This window comes from Tachypleus tridentatus, chromosome 3 (genome assembly GCF_004210375.1).
Source record: "Tachypleus tridentatus isolate NWPU-2018 chromosome 3, ASM421037v1, whole genome shotgun sequence".
Taxonomy (NCBI): Eukaryota; Metazoa; Arthropoda; class Merostomata; order Xiphosura; family Limulidae; genus Tachypleus; species Tachypleus tridentatus.
Genome location: NC_134827.1, coordinates 112,767,584 through 112,790,351, shown reverse-complemented (window position 1 = coordinate 112,790,351; position 22,768 = coordinate 112,767,584). Strand labels below are relative to the sequence as shown.

General features: G+C 33.9%; 1 protein-coding gene across 11 annotated transcripts in view; it reads right to left on the bottom strand.

Moving 5' to 3' along the window:
- Nucleotides 1-2,658: 2,658 nt before the first annotated feature.
- Nucleotides 2,659-22,768, bottom strand: part of LOC143247783 (ras-related protein Rab-14-like) — a 31,384-nt gene continuing 11,274 nt past the window's right edge. For 4 of the 11 annotated variants that reach the window (XM_076496253.1, XM_076496252.1, XM_076496255.1 and 1 more), the window contains exons 7-9: nt 22,430-22,498; nt 21,600-21,727; nt 2,659-6,286 (exon numbers count right to left, since the gene is read on the bottom strand). In XM_076496253.1, the coding sequence (XP_076352368.1) occupies nt 21,625-21,727; nt 22,430-22,498 (172 nt within the window). In that variant the 3' untranslated portion in view covers nt 2,659-6,286; nt 21,600-21,624. Of the gene's footprint in view, nt 6,429-6,651; nt 6,717-21,599; nt 21,728-22,429; nt 22,499-22,768 lie in introns of those variants that run through there. The other 7 variants (XM_076496260.1, XM_076496258.1, XM_076496261.1 and 4 more) reach the window with 4 other exon arrangements.

Here is a 22,768-nt window from a genome sequence, read left to right as displayed (position 1 = left end):
TTGGCATTTATTTTGATAAAGTTGACAATGAAAGTACATAATATTGAATATGTTGACATGTATGTTATGATAGAGTTGACAGTATAAGAACATCAGTTTATATGTTGACATTGATGTTATGACAGTGTTGACTGTGAAACATCAGTTTATATATTTTCACATCTATGTTATGATAAAGTACATCAGTTTTAAATACGTTGATATTTGTTATGATAGCAAAACATCACTTTACGTTGAAATTTATGTTACAACAGTTTACAACGTAAATGCATCAGTTTATATATGTTGACATTTATGTTATGATAGAGTTGATGGTGGAAGTATATAAGTTTAAATATGTTGGCCTTTATGTTATGATAAAATGAAATGAGTTCATATTCATAGCAGAGACATTAAAATTAAAACGATGAAAAATTGCAGAATCATCAGTTTGAATTTTGTTTCTAAATGTGTAATTTATCAAACGTGGAGATATCTGTAAATATACATAAAATGAACATTATGGCACATGTGCTGAAAACACGGTAGCATTGGTTGGAAAGTGGTTTGTTGTCAGTTGGCATGGAACAACTTTTATGTAAATAAATCCTTCATGTGGGTCACCTCATCGTTATACGTTACTCTTTCATCTATTCAGGGAATGAAATGCTTCATGTGGGTCACCTCATCGTTATACGTTACTCTTTCATCTATTCAGGGAATGAAATGCTTCATGTGGGTCACCTCATCGTTATACGTTACTCTTTCATCTATTCAGGGAATGAAATGCTTCATGTGGGTCACCTCATCGTTATACGTTGCTCTTTCATCTATTCAGGGAATGAAATGCTTCATGTGGGTCACCTCATCGTTATACGTTGCTCTTTCATCTATTCAGGGAATGAAATGCTTCATGTGGGTCTATGAGTTGGTTTGGCTTTATTGTTTGGTTCATCAGTGTATTATGAAAACTTGTGGAACACCAGCACCAAACCAGAATCTGCAACAAATGTTTCAGGTGAACCTTTTAAAGTACATCTGTGGTTCACTGATGTATCATGAAAACTGATGGAACATTTTGGTCGAGTTATAACATGTTAGAAGTAGTTTATGTAAAGTTTTACCCTACAAAAAACACAACTGAAGATGATGTTTGGAACAAAACAATACAGTAACCAATTTTTCAATCCTCACATATTGTTGACATCACTCTTGTTCTGAAGGTTTCCAATTCTGTTAACTCCCTGAATTAATACAACTATTTTAGGTTTATGAATACTACACTTTAGTTGAGTCATATAGTACTTGATCCCATTACAGAGCCAGAAGTAACTGTGTTAAAGTAAACTTCTAAATGTTTACCCAACATTAAAATAATTCTACAAGTAACAATAATCTAATAAAATGTCATTGTATCAACAGGTAACCTTACTGCAGCCTTACTTCATGTTTTAATCATAAAAGTAGAATGCATCGTAAGTCATAATTTTCGTATTTGGTGCTTGGGTTTCCATACCTTTCTGTAATATACAACTTTTTATATTTACTGATGAATGAGGAGTCCAAACTGGAATGCTGAAATAATTAGAGTATCCAAATGCCACTTAGTTACAAAGTTTTGACTTAACATCAGCTGGAAGAAACACTCAACCAAGTCCAATTCCATGCATCCATCTCTACATTTTGAAGCCCTCATCTGATATCATTTCTTGTCATTTTCTGAAGTAACAATCAAACCAGAACATTCTTAATGTCTTTGTGTAACAACTCTCATCACAATTTGTCAGTATGACCTACATAGTATGACTGATGACAGTGGCTGTTTTTTTTTTGCAAAGATCAGAATTTTATCACTGGGTTTTCAAGATTAAAAACCCCATGTCTTTTATCACAGCACACATTTGTTGCAGACAACCCAGAGAAGGACAGAAAAAAATTAATGTAAGTTAACAGTAAACAGCCATTAACACTAATATCACAAATTCTGATGAATTTTGTATATTTCTTGATAAATAAGGTTACAATTAGAGACTATTTATGATAATTTTAGAAAGAAAGATGTTTAAAAGAACTGAAATATAAGAATGAAGTCTACCCTAAAATTATACTATACAAACTTAATGATAATTACCACAAATAATTTTACTTATAAACCATATCATATAATTTATGTACAAACACAGAAGGATATGACTGCTAAGAAAATATGTCAAATTCCTTTAGGGTGGTGAAACACATTAATGAAACTTGTTCATCCACCGAGTTACTTCTACAAGTACATTTACACATCCTATATATACAAACATTAAAATGCAACAGATTCATAAGGTTTCAATGAGACTTACATGTGGATTAGATCAGTCACAAATTCACACTGTTTCAGTCAGACAGTTAAAAGTGGGTTACGTCAGTTACACACTCACACTGTTTTGGACTGTTAAAAGTAGATTAGATCACTTTTAATCAATCAGAAAATAGGTTTCCTGCTTAACTTTTCCTTAAATATATTGATAGTTTTATTCTGAGTAAGAAATGCATTCAAAATGTCTTGAAATGAGACAATTTTGCACAATTTTTAATTTCCATGTGGTAGTGAAACGTATAAGGCTGTGTGAGTTAAGACAAAAAATAGCCAGTTCATTGATTTAGTGTATTACAAGGCATGAAATCAGTACAACATTTCCTTTTCAGTTATTTGTTTTATTCTAGTTACATCAAAATAACTTCATAATTACACTAACTGAAGTTCTATTTTCAAAATTTCTTTAACAATCATTCAAAACTCAAGATGTTACATACAGACTTCACTGCACATCACCACAGATAACCCAAGATATTATTTATACTAACCCTACTCGTAATTACAATTACTGATGTTTCAGCTACACAGGTTATAATCACTCTTTACCCTTACCTCTTTCATACCAATAAAAATGTTTAAGTTCCAACTTCTTTCTGAATGTAAATCTAAAATCAGTTACTTTCAATATTTTCCAAAACTTTGTAGAATTAAAAACAAATTATGATGATTAAACAAACATTTCAAGCCTGGTGAGAACAATAATGATGGAATTTGTTGATTCATGAAAACTGTTCACTCACGATGAAGATTTTAAAAAGCAAGAATATTTAGATTTTAATCAAGAATTAATCTCTTTGAGCAAAACTACAAAAACTAATATTGAAAGAAAGAGAGCAATCATTTTTAATAGACAAAATTTTTGATACAAAATTACAATTTCACAATTTATTGTGAAAACTACCAATAATTTAATTAGATTAAATTCATTTTTTAACTAACGAAGACTTAATCAACCAGATCTATAAACATGTAGATTAATCTTTGGCAAAAAGAAATGTATATAGTACTTAGTACTTCTAAACAGTATTCATATGTCTAGTTTTAAAGTTTATTTGATGTACAATACTGAATAAAATATTTAACATATCCTGAAAGATAAAACTACAAAGCTAAGCACCTTCAAAAGGTAGACCTTCCAAAGTGTCACTGATGAAGGAAGGCAGTCTTTTCAAAAGGTAGACCTTCCAAAGTGTCACTGATGAAGGAAGACAGTCTTTTCAAAAGGTAGACCTTCCAAAGTGTCACTGATGAAGGAAGACAGTCTTTTCAAAAGGTAGACCTTCCAAAGTGTCACTGATGAAGAAAGACCCTTCTTTCAAAAGTGCTCAGGTTATGAAGTTTTGCATGTTTTGTCCAATTTCTTTTCTTTTTTTTTAACCTACATGTTTTTGTAACATTATGACTGAAAAATACTTAATTGCTACTGTACTCAAATATGTGTAAACTTACTGGATGAGTACAAATCAAATTAACTAAATCACTTCAGGGATGCCTATTAATATGCAATAAATCTATTTTTCTATGATACATATCACAACATGCAAAAGAATTTCATACACAAACCTACAATTATTTTTGTTATACTATTTTAACATTTGGTTAAATACTAAGCATAAAGGTTTTTCACTTTATGTCATGAATATTCTTTTATGTTTGGTATTTTGTACATCACATAAAAATGTATAGATAACAGGCTGTACTACTGGCACACCAAGATTTAAAGAACTATATCCTTAGTGAATATAATAAATATCTGATGTTTCTTCTTGCCTCTCCTGGGAATGATTCAGTTTGACTAAAAGGTGCATGAGGTTACAGAAAAAGTGACAAATGTCACTCGAGGGGAAGGCGACAGAAAGATACGACAGGCGTCACTCGAGGGAAGGGCAACATAAAGATACGACAGACGTCACTCGAGGGAAGGGCGACAGAAAGATAGACAGACGTCACTCGAGGGAAGGGCGACAGAAAGATACAATAGACAGCACTCGAGGGAAGGGAAACAGAAAGCTAACAGACAGTACTCAAAGGCAGGTCAACACACAGATGATAGCCAGTATCTAGTAAAAGAGTACACAAACAAGAATCAGCAACACCTATCATAAATGTTGAAACTTAAATTCCAGTAGTAGATTGATGAAGAGATAATGACTGAGGCTATAAGAGAATGTTGCATGTTACATATGAGAGTGATAAATTTAAAAGAAGGCAGATAAAATAACTCCAGAACACATGTACAGCAGAAGCCAGTATATGTTAAAACTCCCAGCTTTAGCTGGTTTATGTAGCTGTCACAGCTGTTCATGAATCAATCTTTTGTTACTACTTACTGTGTAATACTAAAAGTTGATTTAGTAATTAGAAATAAACTGTTTCTTTCAGAATAAGTGAACAATCTAATTTACAAATGGTACCAACCGTTATGGAATGATATGTGTAATTTGACTTCCCTCTACTGCATAATAATCCATTACACAGAACGATCAGATATAGATATTTATTACCTTCTTTTATAATTATTAATAATTTACAGAACTGGACAGACAAAAATGTTAAACAGTTAAGACTTTTCCTCTTCATTCAACAAAAGAAAGCTGTTTATTAGTGTAAACAATTCACTTTTTTCATGAAATCTCTTTCAATCTCTCCAGTTCTTTCAGTCATTCCATTCCAATGGATTTTAGACTATTAAAAACTTTAACAGAACATGTGTCAATTAGAGAAAGCAACCCAAGTATATTTTATTATTCCTATTGCATAGTGTTAAAATACTTTATGAAAACAGCACATTATAAATCAATAAATTTAAAAAATCAAGCAATAAGGTAGATATTTTTGTACCATAGCAGTGGGATAAGCTTTAAAAGTTAGGGTATTCTTCAACTTTGTAAAAATTCTACAGACGGACAGAGTGAGTTAAAGTTATGAATAAAAACTGTAATGAAGATACACCTCAGTTTCATTATGACACATTTTTCAAAAAATTCTAGAAGTGGTTCACTTTTGAACATCTGTATTTTGAAGATGATTTCTGCCTGTGATTTTACATAGAAATAAACACATTAATTAAAAATTTAGCACAACCAATACAGAGGCACAGATCTAATTATCGACAGAATCAATCAATAAAAGAATTATTTACATAACAAAGGAGTACTGATTTGTTTAGGGTGAGTCAGAGCATTCACAATCTATTATGAAATAATTTTAGAAGTAAAATTACAGACTGGCTGCAAAGTTTCTTGTATTTTAGTATCTCTTTAAAGTTTTATAAATGTTATATGAAACATCAAATGTCCTAATAATGTTTTAGAGGAATATTTATTTAGTTTTACTTGTCCAGTTCAAGTTGTTAGCAAAGCTTGTGGGTTTCTCTTAATAATGTTTCCTCTAAATAAGCAATAAGAAATGAAGTCTGACATGATGCAAAAGAAAGACAATTATTTAGCATTAATACAGCTCATGATGAAGCCACTAAACACGTAAATAGTTTTCTTTGTGTACGTAAAACAAGAAAGTGGAGAGTTACTCGAGTTGTTATATACACAACCACAATAACAGAACAAATTAAATTTTAATGTAAAACAACATGGAGTGAAAACGAAGCAACAACAAACAACGATAATTTTTTTTTTCCTGTTACAAAGATTAATCATCACAGCAAGTGTTACCAATAATATCAGTTACATACAAACATCTCATTGACTGTTTCATTCTGTTAAACTTCAAATACACAAACTATAAACATTAGAAGTTTTCATAAGTTTATATATTTTTTTCTATCATCTAGTCTGTTCAAAGATCAGAATACTTTCTTTTCCCTAGGAGAAATCAACAGAAAACTTATGGCAGGTCCTCGGAAACCAGGAAGCAAATAAAGAAAATGACATTCCAAGTTGGATTAGTTTGACTTTTCACCAGAGTCAGTCTTTATAAAATCTTGTCCTGCACAAAACATTTAGATAAGCATACTTGGAAAATACTGATAAAGTCTAAGTACTATAATAAACACTTTCTATTTTAAAATGACATTCCAAGTTGGATTAGTTTGACTTTTCACCAGAGTCAGTCTTTATAAAATCTTGTCCTGCACAAAACATTTAGATAAGCATACTTGGAAAATACTGATAAAGTCTTTAAGTACTATAATAAACACTTTCTATTTTAAAATGACATTCCAAGTTTGATTAGTTTGACTTTTCACCAGAGTCAGTCTTTATAAAATCTTGTCCTGCACAAAACATTTAGATAAGCGTACTTGGAAAATACTGTTAAAGTCTTTAAGTACTATAATAAACACTTTCTATTTTAAAATGACATTCCAAGTTTGATTAGTTTGACTTTTCACCAGAGTCAGTCTTTATAAAATCTTGTCCTGTACAAAACATTTAGATAAGTGTACTTGGAAAATACTGATAAAGTCTTTAAGTACTATAATAAACACTTTCTATTTTATGAATTCAATGAAATATAATTTTTCTTTTACTGAATTATAAAAAAGTCTTACCACTATTTCACAAATAAGCAATTTCACAGTTTTTTACATTTAAATATTTGATGGTTTGTATTAGAGTTGTTTCAAATGTTTGATATATGTTAAAATAGCCAAAAGTGAGAGGGAAACTAAACATTCAAAACTAATGCAGTTTTTAAAAACAGAAAATTGCAACTAACCATTAAAAATGTAAATGCTCTCCACATTTTTGGCATACCAATCAGAAAACTGAGTTAAATCATACTAGTGTAGACATACTACACTCATTTTGTTTTTTTTCTAACAAACTACTAATATTGCAGGTATAAAACAGTCAAGTGCAGAAATTTATTTCAAGAAACAAGGACTGTCTAACACATGAGAATTCCACAAACCACAGGCTGGTACATATCTAGAAGTCTGAGTTGTTAAAGGGTAACTTGCTGGTAAATGGTAACAGGTGGTTAAAATCCTACAGCCAAGTAAGTAAGTGGAGCACCTGTCTGACATGTAATCTCAGGTAAAGAATGTAGTAAAATTTAAGTTCTTAATATGAACCCTCTGGTGGCAATTGTTGAAATAACATTCAAGTTACCCACATAGATCCTTCTTCCTAAACTTTTTTCTACAGGTAGTTTAAAGTGCATGTTACAAACTTTAAAACAAAGCCACAATGGGCAATCTGCTGTCTCCTGTAGAGAACTGAACCCTGATTATAAATCCACAGACTTACTGCTGTCCCAGCAAGGAAAGAACTGACAGATTACGATCAAAATTTAATTAGACTGCTTTATTATCATTACATGTAAATAAACTTTGAATCAAAACATAGTAAATGAATCAAATTTTGATATTATATGAATTTTAAGTTTTTAGTTTTATAAAAAATAAAATAAAAATTGTCTTAACCTCTTGTAAAACCCACTTGAAGTTAACCTGAAGATGACCTAGCAAGGTCGAAATGTTGTTCTCTGCTTCACTAGTAAATGTTAATACCCATACCAGCCATCCTGAGATACAAATTATCATATATGTTCTCTTGGTCTTTTGCCTTCTCTAATTTATTTACTACCTTTCTGAGAAGTACAAAGTTTAACGTAAATTACTCTATTTATAACCCCTCCATGAAATACAGAACATAAAATTACAATATATATACATTATTAAGGCAAAGTTTTATTTCTCTATCTTTCAATTTTATTTGTTTACAAAGCTATAAACTAGAAAATCAGACCTAACTGCCACACTCATCTGTTATATCCTCTCTTTTACTAATTATTTATAGTTCCTTCCAAATTTTTTTTACTATCTATAACCAAAACAAAGTTTTAACCAGTAAAATGATGCATTATTTCATATTCTTTTCTTCATAAACCATTGTCTATCTAACCATCACTTTAGTAATGTCGACAAGCTTAGTTAAATTTTTAAAGACACTTATTCACATACTTAGAAAGATAAATTACAACAGTTGTATGACAGGCACTGTTGTGCACTACTTCAGGTTCTAAGGTGCATTATTTAAATCAACAGAACATATTTAGTGTCATAGTAACATTAATAAAAAAAAGTAAATTGTAAAAATAAGTTTGTCATCACCAATAGTTTTTTGATAATCAAAGATAATGTAAATGGAGGGGATGTGGAGCTTAGATTGTGGCTGTGCTTCCAGCATTTGTATGATTGGAGTCAAATACTGCTTGGACATTTCTTTATATGATAACAGACTGTACAAGTCTCAGCTAAATGCGATATGGGGCTCAGTACCACAGCTTGATATAATCTGCACATGGGTTTTGGCTGTATGCCATGCTATTTTCAGATCCTTTTGTATAACTGCCCAAAAGAGGCAGATGCTTCTTGGAAGTTCAAGATCTGCATCAAAGCTGTTGCCATTAGCAACAATACTGCTGAGGAAAATGAACTAGTCAATGACATTTAAGTTGTTGTCAGAGAGAAGAACAGTTGGCTCTACACAGTGAGAGTTACATGATGGCTGAAGGAGGACTTTGGTCTTTTTTATGTTAACTTTTAGCCTGAAAGCAGCAGATGCTTTAGAAAAGTGATCTAGAATGGTCTTCAAACCATCTATCAAATCAGATACAAATGCATCACCATAAAAAAAAAAACGTGGATTGTTCTCCTGCCAACAGTCATGCTCTAGCATTCTTTTGGACATCAAAAGTTGAATCTGAAGGAAACCATCTACAACTTGCAACTGTTCCTGCACTTTAAGCACCAGTGAAAGCTGGAAATAAAGAGGAAGTCCTAACAATTGGTGGTTGATGGTGGTGACAGGCTTGAGGAGCTGGGAGTCATTAGTTGGTTATATGCACATAGACAGTTTGAATAAGAAACTTGTTAGGTTATATATAATTAGATTAAGTAACTTAATGGAAAATAATAATAAAAATTATTTTATACTTGTGAGCAATACATTAGGCAATACAACACTTTAGTATGAGCTATATATTCAACAATATTCACAGAGCGACTTACAATATGTGTGAGAAGATTATTGGGTAAGACACAATTTAAACAGAAATCAAACAATAGAATTAAGTATATAAAGAAAAAAAATACAGTTACCAGCTTTAAATGACTTAGGATAAACAAGTGTAGTTTCATCTTACAATTTACAGTCACTCTAGGAAGAAAAAAATAGTTCAGAATGTTTATGATGGTTACAAAGTCAGTTAAATTAACTGAATGGCTGCAGAGTTGGGGTAGAGAAAATATGAGATCATATATAATGGAAACAACTAGGAAAAAAACAACCAAAAAACATTTGACACTTAATATGTTTTAGAGATCACATAAAAGAAATTTCACAATTTTAAAATAAAGAAAAGTATTTTTACTTTAAGTTTACGGGAGTATACTCAAGTAGCGTCTTGATTAGTCAAGAAAACAAGTGTATTAAAGTTAAATGTTTCCTAAAATGAAAATATGTTTGAAATAATATTAACCTCCAGTAATACTTATTGCAAAGCCATATCAGGCTATCTGCTGAGTCCAATGAGGGGAATCAAACCCCTAATTTTAGCATTGTAAATCCATATACTTACTGCTGTACTAGCGGGACACACCTCCAGTAATACTTATGTCTATCCCTTGATTTTCACTTTGCCCATCTAAGCACTGTTCTTATTTGCTCAAGTCTTTTATACTCCACTTGGCAATTTTTAACTTGTGAAACTCTCCACCTAACATCAATGCACACTCTGTCCTGTTACTATACACAAGTGCCTCACTCATATAATGTAACCACTTTTTCAAGACTTACACCAACTGAGTCACTAACACCAGCTATTAATGGGGAGGAAGGACAGAATAGGAACAGCAGAGCTAAACAGTACTGGAATTGTTCAATTTAGGAAAATGTAATTATCATTATAGGCCATTCCCAACTTGACAGCTGAGGTTCCACAACTTGGGATTGGAACTAAGGGGTCTTGGTCTCTATATCTCATGTTTGTGGATAAGGCAATTGAACAGCAATGTTTTATTTACATATATATGTATACTTTTGATAGGATCCTAATCCTGAACCACCTGAATCATGATGAGAAAGTAAGCAACAAACTTTCTCTCCTCCACCTGAAAAACTCCAAAAGGCAACAATCTTGGTTTGGAACAATGGGATAGTGTATGTTGTACTCAACCAAAGGAACACAACTCATCCAGTCTGGAATTATCAACATTCATTCTCATTCCCCAAACAAGTGGGCAAGAAGAATTCCATTTTTCCCTGAAATTACACTGGAACATTGTGCACAATTAAGAACCTAGAATGGGACTCTCCAAGATCAGATTTACAAGGAGATAATGAACCTCCTTCCATGAACTACATACTAAATTGACATTGATCAAAAAGAAGGGCCATGCACATCCCAAATGGATAGCTTAGCATCAAATCTGAACTGGTATTATGAGTTTATTCCTGCAGAGGGTAATGCTTCTTCTACCAAAATCTGAGAAATAAATCCAGGGACCCAGGCAAGAGGTTGCCCCATTATTTACCTCTTCTCTAAGAGTAGAGGTATTCATTCACTCTAACATTCTGGAGAAAATAACTTCTTTCCACTACCCTAGTAACTGGAAACTGAGTGAGTAAGGATTCCCTATCTTCACTAGTAGAATCTTGAAGTCCTGAGGCACAATGCTATGGAAACAGTTCAACAGGTGAACCAAGCTCCTTACATTTTTAGAAATAAATCAAACTCAATTTATTCAATTCAATGAATGGCAGGAACAGGTACAATCCCCTTTAGTTTTATTCATGGTGGTCTATGAGTGGCAGTCCAGCAGAATATGGTAATACCACCTGGCTAGTGCCTAGATGGTTTTATTTCTGTTGCAACCAATAGGAATTATTAACAGTTAAATTTGGTGTTAGCACAGAATTTGATTGATAAAAGTACACCTGTCTTGGCAACACTTGTCACAACATGGGATCCAATGGAAAAAGAAAAAGGGAATATGGAAAAGAAAGATAAGAGGAGAACAAAATATTCACTTCTCCTTATAATCTAGCAGATGTTTTTAAGATGCTCCAGAGGGTAGTTGAAACTGCCAGATCATGTAATGATAGTGAGAGAAAATTACTGGGAGAAGGGCACATACCAGCCCATCTGATGTTCTCCAGCAGGTAACTAAAACAGGTAGCAAAAAACAGAAAACTGATGAATTTGATAAGATGTGACTCAGAAGTTTCCTCACTTGTAAAGAAAGTCCAGAATAAACAATATGGATATTTGCAAATCCATTTCATCAAAGTAAATTGTGGATAAATCTTGAGAAAATGAAGGAGCCAAGTGAATATATAATCAAATACCATCACCTTGAAAAAAAGTTGATATTTGGGTAACCCCATGCTAAAATATGTTGAAAAACTCATAATCCTGCAAAAAATGCATGGTGCAAATGCTAAACCAAAGGACAGACCTAGACCACTGAACATCAGAACAGAGAGTGACAGGATAAATTCAATAGAAATGCTTCAGGAACATCAAATTTGGTCATCCACAGATGTAACGAAGAATGCCAACATAATTTGACAAAAAGGACTAAATTGTCAATGTGAAAGGACTGAAGAACCGGTTGAAATGAGAAAGATTGATGATCATTTGTCTTCAGCACAAAAAATAAACAGGAATAAAATCCTGGAAAAATGGGATTGACTCTCACTACCAAACCCATGACCAAAATTCCACATTCTACTGATCAACAGGAGGTGGAAATGCCACAGGCTGAGAAGATAATGGTGGTGGAGAAGTGAATAAAAGGACCAACCCCGATACCAGAGACTGAAGTACACATGGAGCCGCTGTGAGGGAATACCAAGTATCCATTAAATGTAATAACCTCACTCCTACAGATCCCACCCACTGAGGGTAGACACCAATGCCTGAGTAGAGGAGTCTTGAAACTAAAGATAGAATCTATTCTGAACATTCATAAAGTGATGAACAGGAGCCATCAATTTGGATCACACATGAGAAAATCACACCCCGACAACCAGCAGGAGCCAAAGAAAATCTAGAGGCCAACAATAACAAATATAAAATGTAAACAAGTGGCATAATTCATGACTACAACACCTCTGGGATGCCCATAAATTTCAAAGGACAAACAAAAGGAACCTCATGTAACTCACTGAGGGCTACAGCAGATCTCACTGCAACAAGTTACCTATTCAATAAATCCCATAAATTTTTTAAGTTTTGGGATAAAAAAAATGTTGGAGTAAGAATGAGGGTCAAACAAAACTGATTTGTTGAAAGTGATCACATGATCCAGTTTGGAACCTCCACATATCCAAAAGCACATATACTCAGGCTGACAAAAGTAGCAGCCGAAAACAGCAATTCTTTAAGGAAATTACAATTATATGGAATTCAACAAGGCAATACCAAAATCACAATCCAGAATGTAACAAAGCATAGCATTTCATCAGAGAAAACTGTGACCTATATTTTGTTGAGAATAAGTGGTTACATTACTTGAGTGAGAAACTTAGATACAGTATAGGTCATTTTAATGGGGTATAAAAGACTGGAGCAAGTGAAACCAATGCTAAGATGGGCAAAGTGAAGGTCAGGAAAAAGCTGTACGTGTCTGCAGATGGTAGTAAGTGTCTGCAGATGGTAAGTACATTTTGGAGATAGTTTTTTTTATCTTATAGATTTCAAATATGCATAACCCTAGAACCTTCTAAATAAATATTAAAAGTTTTTAAGTTTAAGGCAGAATGTGATGGTATTAATTTATAACACTAACCTTTGTGAACCAAGGAGGTATTGGCTAATATATATAAAAAAACTTTTAAATATGTAGCTTCAAACATAAAGAACACATAATTAAGTAAAAACTAAAGTTCTAAATATAATGTAACCGTCTATCCATACGATAAACAATGATAAATGGTGAGAATAAAGGCAGGAACAATGCTAAGAACAGTTGGATTAATTCACTATGAACTGCCAATTTTAAAATAACTGAGAATAAAGGCAGGAACAATGCCAAGAACAGTTGGACTAGTTCACTATGAACTGTTAATTTTAAAATAACTGAGAATAAAGGCAGGAACAATGCCAAGAACAGTTGGACCAGTTCACTATGAACTGTCAATTTTAAAATAACTGAGAATAAAGGCAGGAACAATGCCAAGAACAGTTGGACCAGTTCACTATGAACTGTCAATTTTAAAATAACTGAGAATAAAGGCAGGAACAATGCTAAGAACAGCTGGACTAGTTCACTATGAACTGTCAATTTTAAAATAACTGAGAATAAAGGCAGGAACAATACTAAGAACAGCTGGACTAGTTCACTATGAACTGTCAATTTTAAAATAACTGAGAATAAAGGCAGGAACAATGCTAAGAACAGCTGGACCAGTTCACTATGAACTGCCAATTTTAAAATAATTGAGAATAAAGGCAGGAACAATGCCAAGAATAGTTGGACTAGTTCACTATCAACTGTCATTTTTAAAATAACTGAGAATAAAGGCAGGAACAATGCTAAGAACAGTTGGACTAGTTCACTATCAACTGTCAAGTTTAAAATAACTGAGAATAAAGACAGGAACAATGCTAAGAACAGCTGGACTAGTTCACTATGAACTGTCAATTTTAAAATAACTGAGAATAAAGGCAGGAACAATGCTAAGAACAGCTGGACTAGTTCACTATGAACTGTCAATTTAAAATAACTGAGAATAAAGGCAGGAACAATGCTAAGAACAGTTGGATTAATTCACTATGAACTGCCAATTTTAAAATAACTGAGAATAAAGGCAGGAACAATGCCAAGAACAGTTGGATTAATTCACTATGAACTGTCAATTTTAAAATAACTGAGAATAAAGGCAGGAACAATGCCAAGAACAGTTGGACTAGTTCACTATCAACTGTCAATTTTAAAATAACTGAGAATAAAGGCAGGAACAATGCTAAGAACAGTTGGACCAGTTCACTATGAACTGTCAATTTTAAAATAACTGAGAATAAAGGCAGGAACAATGCCAAGAACAGTTGGACCAGTTCACTATGAACTGTCAATTTTAAAATAACAGAATAAAGGCAGGAACAATGCTAAGAACAGCTGGACTAGTTCACTATGAACTGTTAATTTTAAAATAACTGAGAATAAAGGCAGGAACAATGCCAAGAACAGTTGGACCAGTTCACTATGAACTGTCATTTTTAAAATAACTGAGAATAAAGGCAGGAACAATGCTGAGAACAGTTGGACTAGTTCACTATCAACTGTCAAGTTTAAAATAACTGAGAATAAAGACAGGAACAATGCTAAGAACAGCTGGACTAGTTCACTATGAACTGTCAATTTTAAAATAACTGAGAATAAAGGCAGGAACAATGCTAAGAACAGCTGGACTAGTTCACTATGAACTGTCAATTTTAAAATAACTGAGAATAAAGGCAGGAACAATGCTAAGAACAGTTGGATTAATTCACTATGAACTGCCAATTTTAAAATAACTGAGAATAAAGGCAGGAACAATGCCAAGAACAGTTGGATTAATTCACTATGAACTGTCAATTTTAAAATAACTGAGAATAAAGGCAGGAACAATGCCAAGAACAGTTGGACTAGTTCACTATCAACTGTCAATTTTAAAATAACTGAGAATAAAGGCAGGAACAATGCTAAGAACAGTTGGACCAGTTCACTATGAACTGTCAATTTTAAAATAACTGAGAATAAAGGCAGGAACAATGCCAAGAACAGTTGGACCAGTTCACTATGAACTGTCAATTTTAAGATAACAGAATAAAGGCAGGAACAATGCTAAGAACAGCTGGACTAGTTCACTATGAACTGTCAATTTTAAAATAACTGAGAATAAAGGCAGGAACAATGCTAAGAACAGTTGGACTAGTTCACTATGAACTGTCAATTTTAAAATAACTGAGAATAAAGGCAGGAACAATGCTAAGAACAGCTGGACCAGTTCACTATGAACTGTCAATTTTAAAATAACTGAGAATAAAGGCAGGAACAATGCTAAGAACAGCTGGACCAGTTCACTATGAACTGTCAATTTTAAAATAACTGAGAATAAAGGCAGGAACAATGCTAAGAACAGTTGGACTAGTTCACTATGAACTGTTAATTTTAAAATAACTGAGAATAAAGGCAGGAACAATGCTGAGAACAGTTGAACTAGTTCACTATGAACTGCCAATTTTAAAATAACTGAGAATAAAGGCAGGAACAATGCCAAGAACAGTTGGACTAGTTCACTATCAACTGTCAATTTTAAAATAACTGAGAATAAAGGCAGGAACAATGCTGAGAACAGTTGAACTAGTTCACTATGAACTGCCAATTTTAAAATAACTGAGAATAAAGGCAGGAACAATGCCAAGAACAGTTGGACTAGTTCACTATCAACTGTCAATTTTAAAATAACTGAGAATAAAGGCAGGAACAATGCTAAGAACAGCTGGACCAGTTCACTATGAACTGTCAATTTTAAAATAACTGAGAATAAAGGCAGGAACAATGCTAAGAACAGCTGGACTAGTTCACTATGAACTGTCAATTTTAAAATAACTGAGAATAAAGGCAGGAACAATGCTAAGAACAGTTGGACTAGTTCACTATGAACTGTTAATTTTAAAATAACTGAGAATAAAGGCAGGAACAATGCTGAGAACAGTTGGACTAGTTCACTATGAACTGCCAATTTTAAAATAACTGAGAATAAAGGCAGGAACAATGCTAAGAACAGTTGGACTAGTTCACTATCAACTGTCAAGTTTAAAATAACTGAGAATAAAGGCAGGAACAATGCTAAGAACAGCTGGACTAGTTCACTATGAACTGCCAATTTTAAAATAACTGAGAATAAAGGCAGGAACAATGCTAAGAACAGTTGGACTAGTTCACTATGAACTGCCAATTTTAAAATAACTGAGAATAAAGGCAGGAACAATGCCAAGAATAGTTGGACTAGTTCACTATCAACTGTCAATTTTAAAATAACTGAGAATAAAGGCAGGAACAATGCTAAGAACAGTTGGACCAGTTCACTATGAACTGTCAATTTTAAAATAACTGAGAATAAAGGCAGGAACAATGCCAAGAACAGTTGGACCAGTTCACTATGAACTGTCAATTTTAAGATAACAGAATAAAGGCAGGAACAATGCTAAGAACAGCTGGACTAGTTCACTATGAACTGTCAATTTTAAAATAACTGAGAATAAAGGCAGGAACAATGCTAAGAACAGTTGGACTAGTTCACTATGAACTGTCAATTTTAAAATAACTGAGAATAAAGGCAGGAACAATGCTAAGAACAGCTGGACCAGTTCACTATGAACTGTCAATTTTAAAATAACTGAGAATAAAGGCAGGAACAATGCTAAGAACAGCTGGACCAGTTCACTATGAACTGTCAATTTTAAAATAACTGAGAATAAAGGCAGGAACAATGCTAAGAACAGTTGGACTAGTTCACTATGAACTGTTAATTTTAAAATAACTGAGAATAAAGGCAGGAACAATGCTGAGAACAGTTGAACTAGTTCACTATGAACTGCCAATTTTAAAATAACTGAGAATAAAGGCAGGAACAATGCCAAGAACAGTTGGACTAGTTCACTATCAACTGTCAATTTTAAAATAACTGAGAATAAAGGCAGGAACAATGCTGAGAACAGTTGAACTAGTTCACTATGAACTGCCAATTTTAAAATAACTGAGAATAAAGGCAGGAACAATGCCAAGAACAGTTGGACTAGTTCACTATCAACTGTCAATTTTAAAATAACTGAGAATAAAGGCAGGAACAATGCTAAGAACAGCTGGACCAGTTCACTATGAACTGTCAATTTTAAAATAACTGAGAATAAAGGCAGGAACAATGCTAAGAACAGCTGGACTAGTTCACTATGAACTGTCAATTTTAAAATAACTGAGAATAAAGGCAGGAACAATGCTAAGAACAGTTGGACTAGTTCACTATGAACTGTTAATTTTAAAATAACTGAGAATAAAGGCAGGAACAATGCTGAGAACAGTTGGACTAGTTCACTATGAACTGCCAATTTTAAAATAACTGAGAATAAAGGCAGGAACAATGCTAAGAACAGTTGGACTAGTTCACTATCAACTGTCAAGTTTAAAATAACTGAGAATAAAGGCAGGAACAATGCTAAGAACAGCTGGACTAGTTCACTATGAACTGCCAATTTTAAAATAACTGAGAATAAAGGCAGGAACAATGCTAAGAACAGTTGGACTAGTTCACTATGAACTGCCAATTTTAAAATAACTGAGAATAAAGGCAGGAACAATGCCAAGAATAGTTGGACTAGTTCACTATCAACTGTCATTTTTAAAATAACTGAGAATAAAGGCAGGAACAATGCTAAGAACAGTTGGACTAGTTCACTATCAACTGTCAAGTTTAAAATAACTGAGAATAAAGACAGGAACAATGCTAAGAACAGCTGGACTAGTTCACTATGAACTGTCAATTTTAAAATAACTGAGAATAAAGGCAGGAACAATGCTAAGAACAGCTGGACTAGTTCACTATGAACTGTTAATTTTAAAATAACTGAGAATAAAGGCAGGAACAATGCCAAGAACAGTTGGATTAATTCACTATGAACTGTCAATTTTAAAATAACTGAGAATAAAGGCAGGAACAATGCCAAGAACAGTTGGACTAGTTCACTATCAACTGTCAATTTTAAAATAACTGAGAATAAAGGCAGGAACAATGCTAAGAACAGTTGGACCAGTTCACTATGAACTGTCAATTTTAAAATAACTGAGAATAAAGGCAGGAACAATGCCAAGAACAGTTGGACTAGTTCACTATCAACTGTCAAGTTTAAAATAACTGAGAATAAAGACAGGAACAATGCTAAGAACAGCTGGACTAGTTCACTATGAACTGTCAATTTTAAAATAACTGAGAATAAAGGCAGGAACAATGCTAAGAACAGCTGGACTAGTTCACTATGAACTGTCAATTTTAAAATAACTGAGAATAAAGGCAGGAACAATGCCAAGAACAGTTGGATTAATTCACTATGAACTGCCAATTTTAAAATAACTGAGAATAAAGGCAGGAACAATGCCAAGAACAGTTGGACTAGTTCACTATGAACTGTCAATTTTAAAATAACTGAGAATAAAGGCAGTAACAATGCCAAGAACAGTTGGACTAGTTCACTATCAACTGTCAATTTTAAAATAACTGAGAATAAAGGCAGGAACAATGCTAAGAACAGTTGGACCAGTTCACTATGAACTGTCAATTTTAAAATAACTGAGAATAAAGGCAGGAACAATGCCAAGAACAGTTGGACCAGTTCACTATGAACTGTCAATTTTAAAATAACAGAATAAAGGCAGGAACAATGCTAAGAACAGCTGGACTAGTTCACTATGAACTGTCAATTTTAAAATAACTGAGAATAAAGGCAGGAACAATGCTAAGAACAGTTGGACTAGTTCACTATGAACTGTCAATTTTAAAATAACTGAGAATAAAGGCAGGAACAATGCCAAGAACAGTTGGACTAGTTCACTATGAACTGTCAATTTTAAAATAACTGAGAATAAAGGCAGGAACAATGCTAAGAACAGCTGGACTAGTTCACTATGAACTGTCAATTTTAAAATTACTGAGAATAACACTGGTTTACAAAGAAATTGAGGCAAGCACAAAAATAGCTGTTTTAACCTAATTTGGGGGTGCTGAATTCAGATTTGAAATCCGTTTTTACTCATCACCTCTAGTTTTTTAGATATGCATACTGTACATTTTGTACACATACTGTACATAAAGGCGTATATGCATTCAGGGTTAATTTCTAATATTGTGTGACTTATGTCTTCTTTTTTAGTTATTATGCAATAAATGTAAGTGATAGCATTATATTATATATATAGCTATATATCAAGACGGTTTTTGGCAGTTAAGCGTAGCCAACACGTCTCAATCAACAGCCAGTAGTGCACTGGCAGTCAGCGCAGGAGGTTGGTGTCCCTCGACAATTGTGTTACACAATCTTTTGGGTATATATTTGTATTACAATTTCCAATGACGCACATAATTATTATTGCCTTACATATGATTTAATTTTACTTTGTTTTTTTCAGATTCTCCAATGGCTTCAAGCTCGTCAAAACACCAAGGATGCCTCAACAAGGCCAATTCTTTCTGCTACGTGTGTGGGGACTTCACGACTGTTGCACAGCGTTGAACCATCACTTCCATCCTCAGAACTGCCTACTTTCATTATTTTGACTGTAAAATTGGTGATCAGGACAAATCTTGGGCTCCACACATCTGTTGTAAACCCTGCTACAATGGACTAACTGCTTGGTTTAATGGCAAGAAAGCAGCTTTCAACTTTGCAGTCCCGATGGTTTGGAGAGAGCCACAAAGCCATGCAGATGATTGTTATTTTTGTCTAACAAATATAACTGGTTTCAATGCATCTTCTAGAAAAAAGATCAAATACATGTATCCCAACCTTCCATCTGCTATGAGACCTGTTCCCCATTCAGATGATCTTCCTGTCCCAACACCTCCAGTATATAAGGATCTTCTTTCCTCATCAGATGAAGAAATGCCTCCAAGGGAAGATTCTGCCAAGTCAATCTCTTCCGAAGATATTGACTCTTCTTATTCAGGAACAAGTGGCAACGAGCCACACTGGATCACGCAAGAAGACCTGAATGACCTTGCTCGTGATTTGTATCTGTCAAAACAGCAGTCAGAGCTCTTGACTTCTCGGCTTAAACAGTGGAACCCAGTCCAGGAAGATGTAAGGATCACTAGTTTCAGGAATCGGAACAAAGACCTTGCTTCATTTTTCGACATTGAAAACAAGTTGTGCTACTGCACAAATGTACCTGGCTTGTTCACTTTCCTTGGTTTGCCACATAATCCTTCAGACTGGCGTCTTTTCATAGACTCTTCCAAGCGAAGTCTCAAGGCTGTGCTTCTGCACAACGGGAATAAATATCCCAGCATTCCCACTGCACACTCTGTCCATCTAAAGGAGTCCTATGACAATATGGAGCTTCTTTTAGAAGCTGTTAAGTACAACCAGTACCAGTGGAGTCTGTGTGGGGACCTCAAGGTCATTGGTCTTTTTATGGGTATGCAAGCGGGCTTCACAAAGTACTGTTGCTTTCTCTGTCTCTGGGATAGTCGAGCTGTATCCCAGCATTACAAGCAGAAAGACTGGGGTCTAGAAGCACTTTCGCTCCTGGCTAACACAGCCAAGGAGAATCCTCTGGTTGACATGAAGAAGGTGCTTCTTCCTCCTCTTCACATCAAGCTTGGTTTGATGAAGAATTTCGTGAAGGCCATGGACAAAAATGGTGCTGCCTTCCAACACTTGTCTACTGTGTTCCCAGGTCTCAGTGCTGCTAAGCTCAAAGAGGGCATCTTTGTCGGACCTCAAATCCAAGAAGTGCTGAAGGATACTGATTTTGAGGAGCTTCTTACCTTAAAGGAACTGAGAGCATGGGAAGCATTTAAGTCAGTCTGTAGTGGCTTCCTTGGTAACACACGCGTACCAAATTACCAAGCCTGTATTGAGAAGTTGCTAAAGACTTATGAGGATATGGGATGCCGAATGTCACTCAAAATTCATTTTCTCCATTCCCACCTCAACTTCTTCCCTCCAAACCTTGGAGCAGTGAGTGATGAGCATGAAGAAAGATTCCACCAAGACATTACCAAGATGGAGAGCAACTACCAAGTGGAACCCCAGCATGATGGGAGACTTCTGCTGGATGCTCTTGCGTGACATTCCGGAGACAAAATACACCAGATCATCTAAGAAAACACACTTCTAACTGTCTGCGGTACTATGAATTGTGTACATTGTGTTATCCAAGTATATTTATTCCGTCAATATTCTTTATCTATCCTGTTTTATCTGTAATAAGCTGCTGCAACTGTTGAAATAAGCACGTATATACTCTGTATATACTAAAATGAGACTATTTAAAAGCCAGAAAACTAGAGGTGATAGAGCAAAACTGTTTATAAATTTGAATTCAGCACACCCAAATTAGTAAAAAACACCTATTCACATTCTTGCCTCAGACAAAAAATATTTTTTTGTAAACCAGTGTAATTTCTTTTCATTAGCAAACCATACTAGCCTGTTACCTTGATAACATTAACACCACAGTAATTTTTTTTAAAATAAATATCTACACCACAGAGATACAGAGAATAATTAATAATATAAACAATGTACTTACTGTCCTTTGATTCAGAAGTAAGTTACTAACATGCACAGCTTTCCTTGGAAGGTTGTTGGTCATTGTTAAGAGTTCTAGGAGCTGATGGCTTGTGTTGTACACCAGATTCTGCTGCATTGAGGTCAAGACTGTGACAATAACATCAGTAATTAAAGGCTAGGTTATTCTCACCAATTCAGTGTTAAAGATTGTTCTTAGACTTATTACAAAGTTAATTAACATATTCAATACTTTATTTAAAAAAAGAACAAATTGCATAATAAATTTCACTAATTTCTGTAAAAAAAGTCTACAAATAGTGAAAATTTGTTTTTTATTTATATTCGGTCAATGATTTTTTTTTATGGAGTCAGAAAATATACATTTAAGTAAAGCACAATTTCACCACTCAAGGTTCGTTGCTGGTGTTTAAAATGGTTCCCAACAGCCAAATTAAGCTACTTGTGTTACAGAAACAAGTCTTACTAATATTCATGTAACATGAGTTCAGTTTTCTTCCACAATAAGGTAAATTACAGAAACAATGATAAACTGAATACAGATATAGTAACTTTCCCAATATTAACTCTTCACAAAGTTTATATGATAGAAAATATTTCTACAATTTAACTATCAACTTCATTGTATGTGTGAATTGTTATGAAATTTGTAGTTGAACAACTACTTTATATTTCACAGATGAGAGAAATTTCGACTATCTGACATGTTATGTAGCATTTATTTTCAGCGTGACAAAGGTCACAGTAGGATGGTGAAAACATGACTGTAATAAAACAAAAGTATGTGGGTGGTCTCATTCATTTAGGAAACTTTGTAGAAAGTCTACTAACCTTCCATCTTGGATGTTTTGATAAATCTTCTTAGCTGTTTCAAGGAAGGCTTCTTCAACATTCTCTCCACTGTACATTAAAGCAGGACAACCTTAGTATTATAAACAAGTACGTGTACTTACATAGCACTTTAGACCTACTGTACCACATTTATTCAGTGTCTGTGGCAACACTGTGTAAGTACTTGTGTTTACATAACACTTTAGACCTACTGTACCACGTTTACTCAGTGTCTGTGGCAACACTGTGTAAGTACTTGTGTTTACACAACACTTTAAACCTACTGTACCACGTTTACTCAGTGTCTGTGGCAACATTGTGTAAGTACTCGTGTTTACA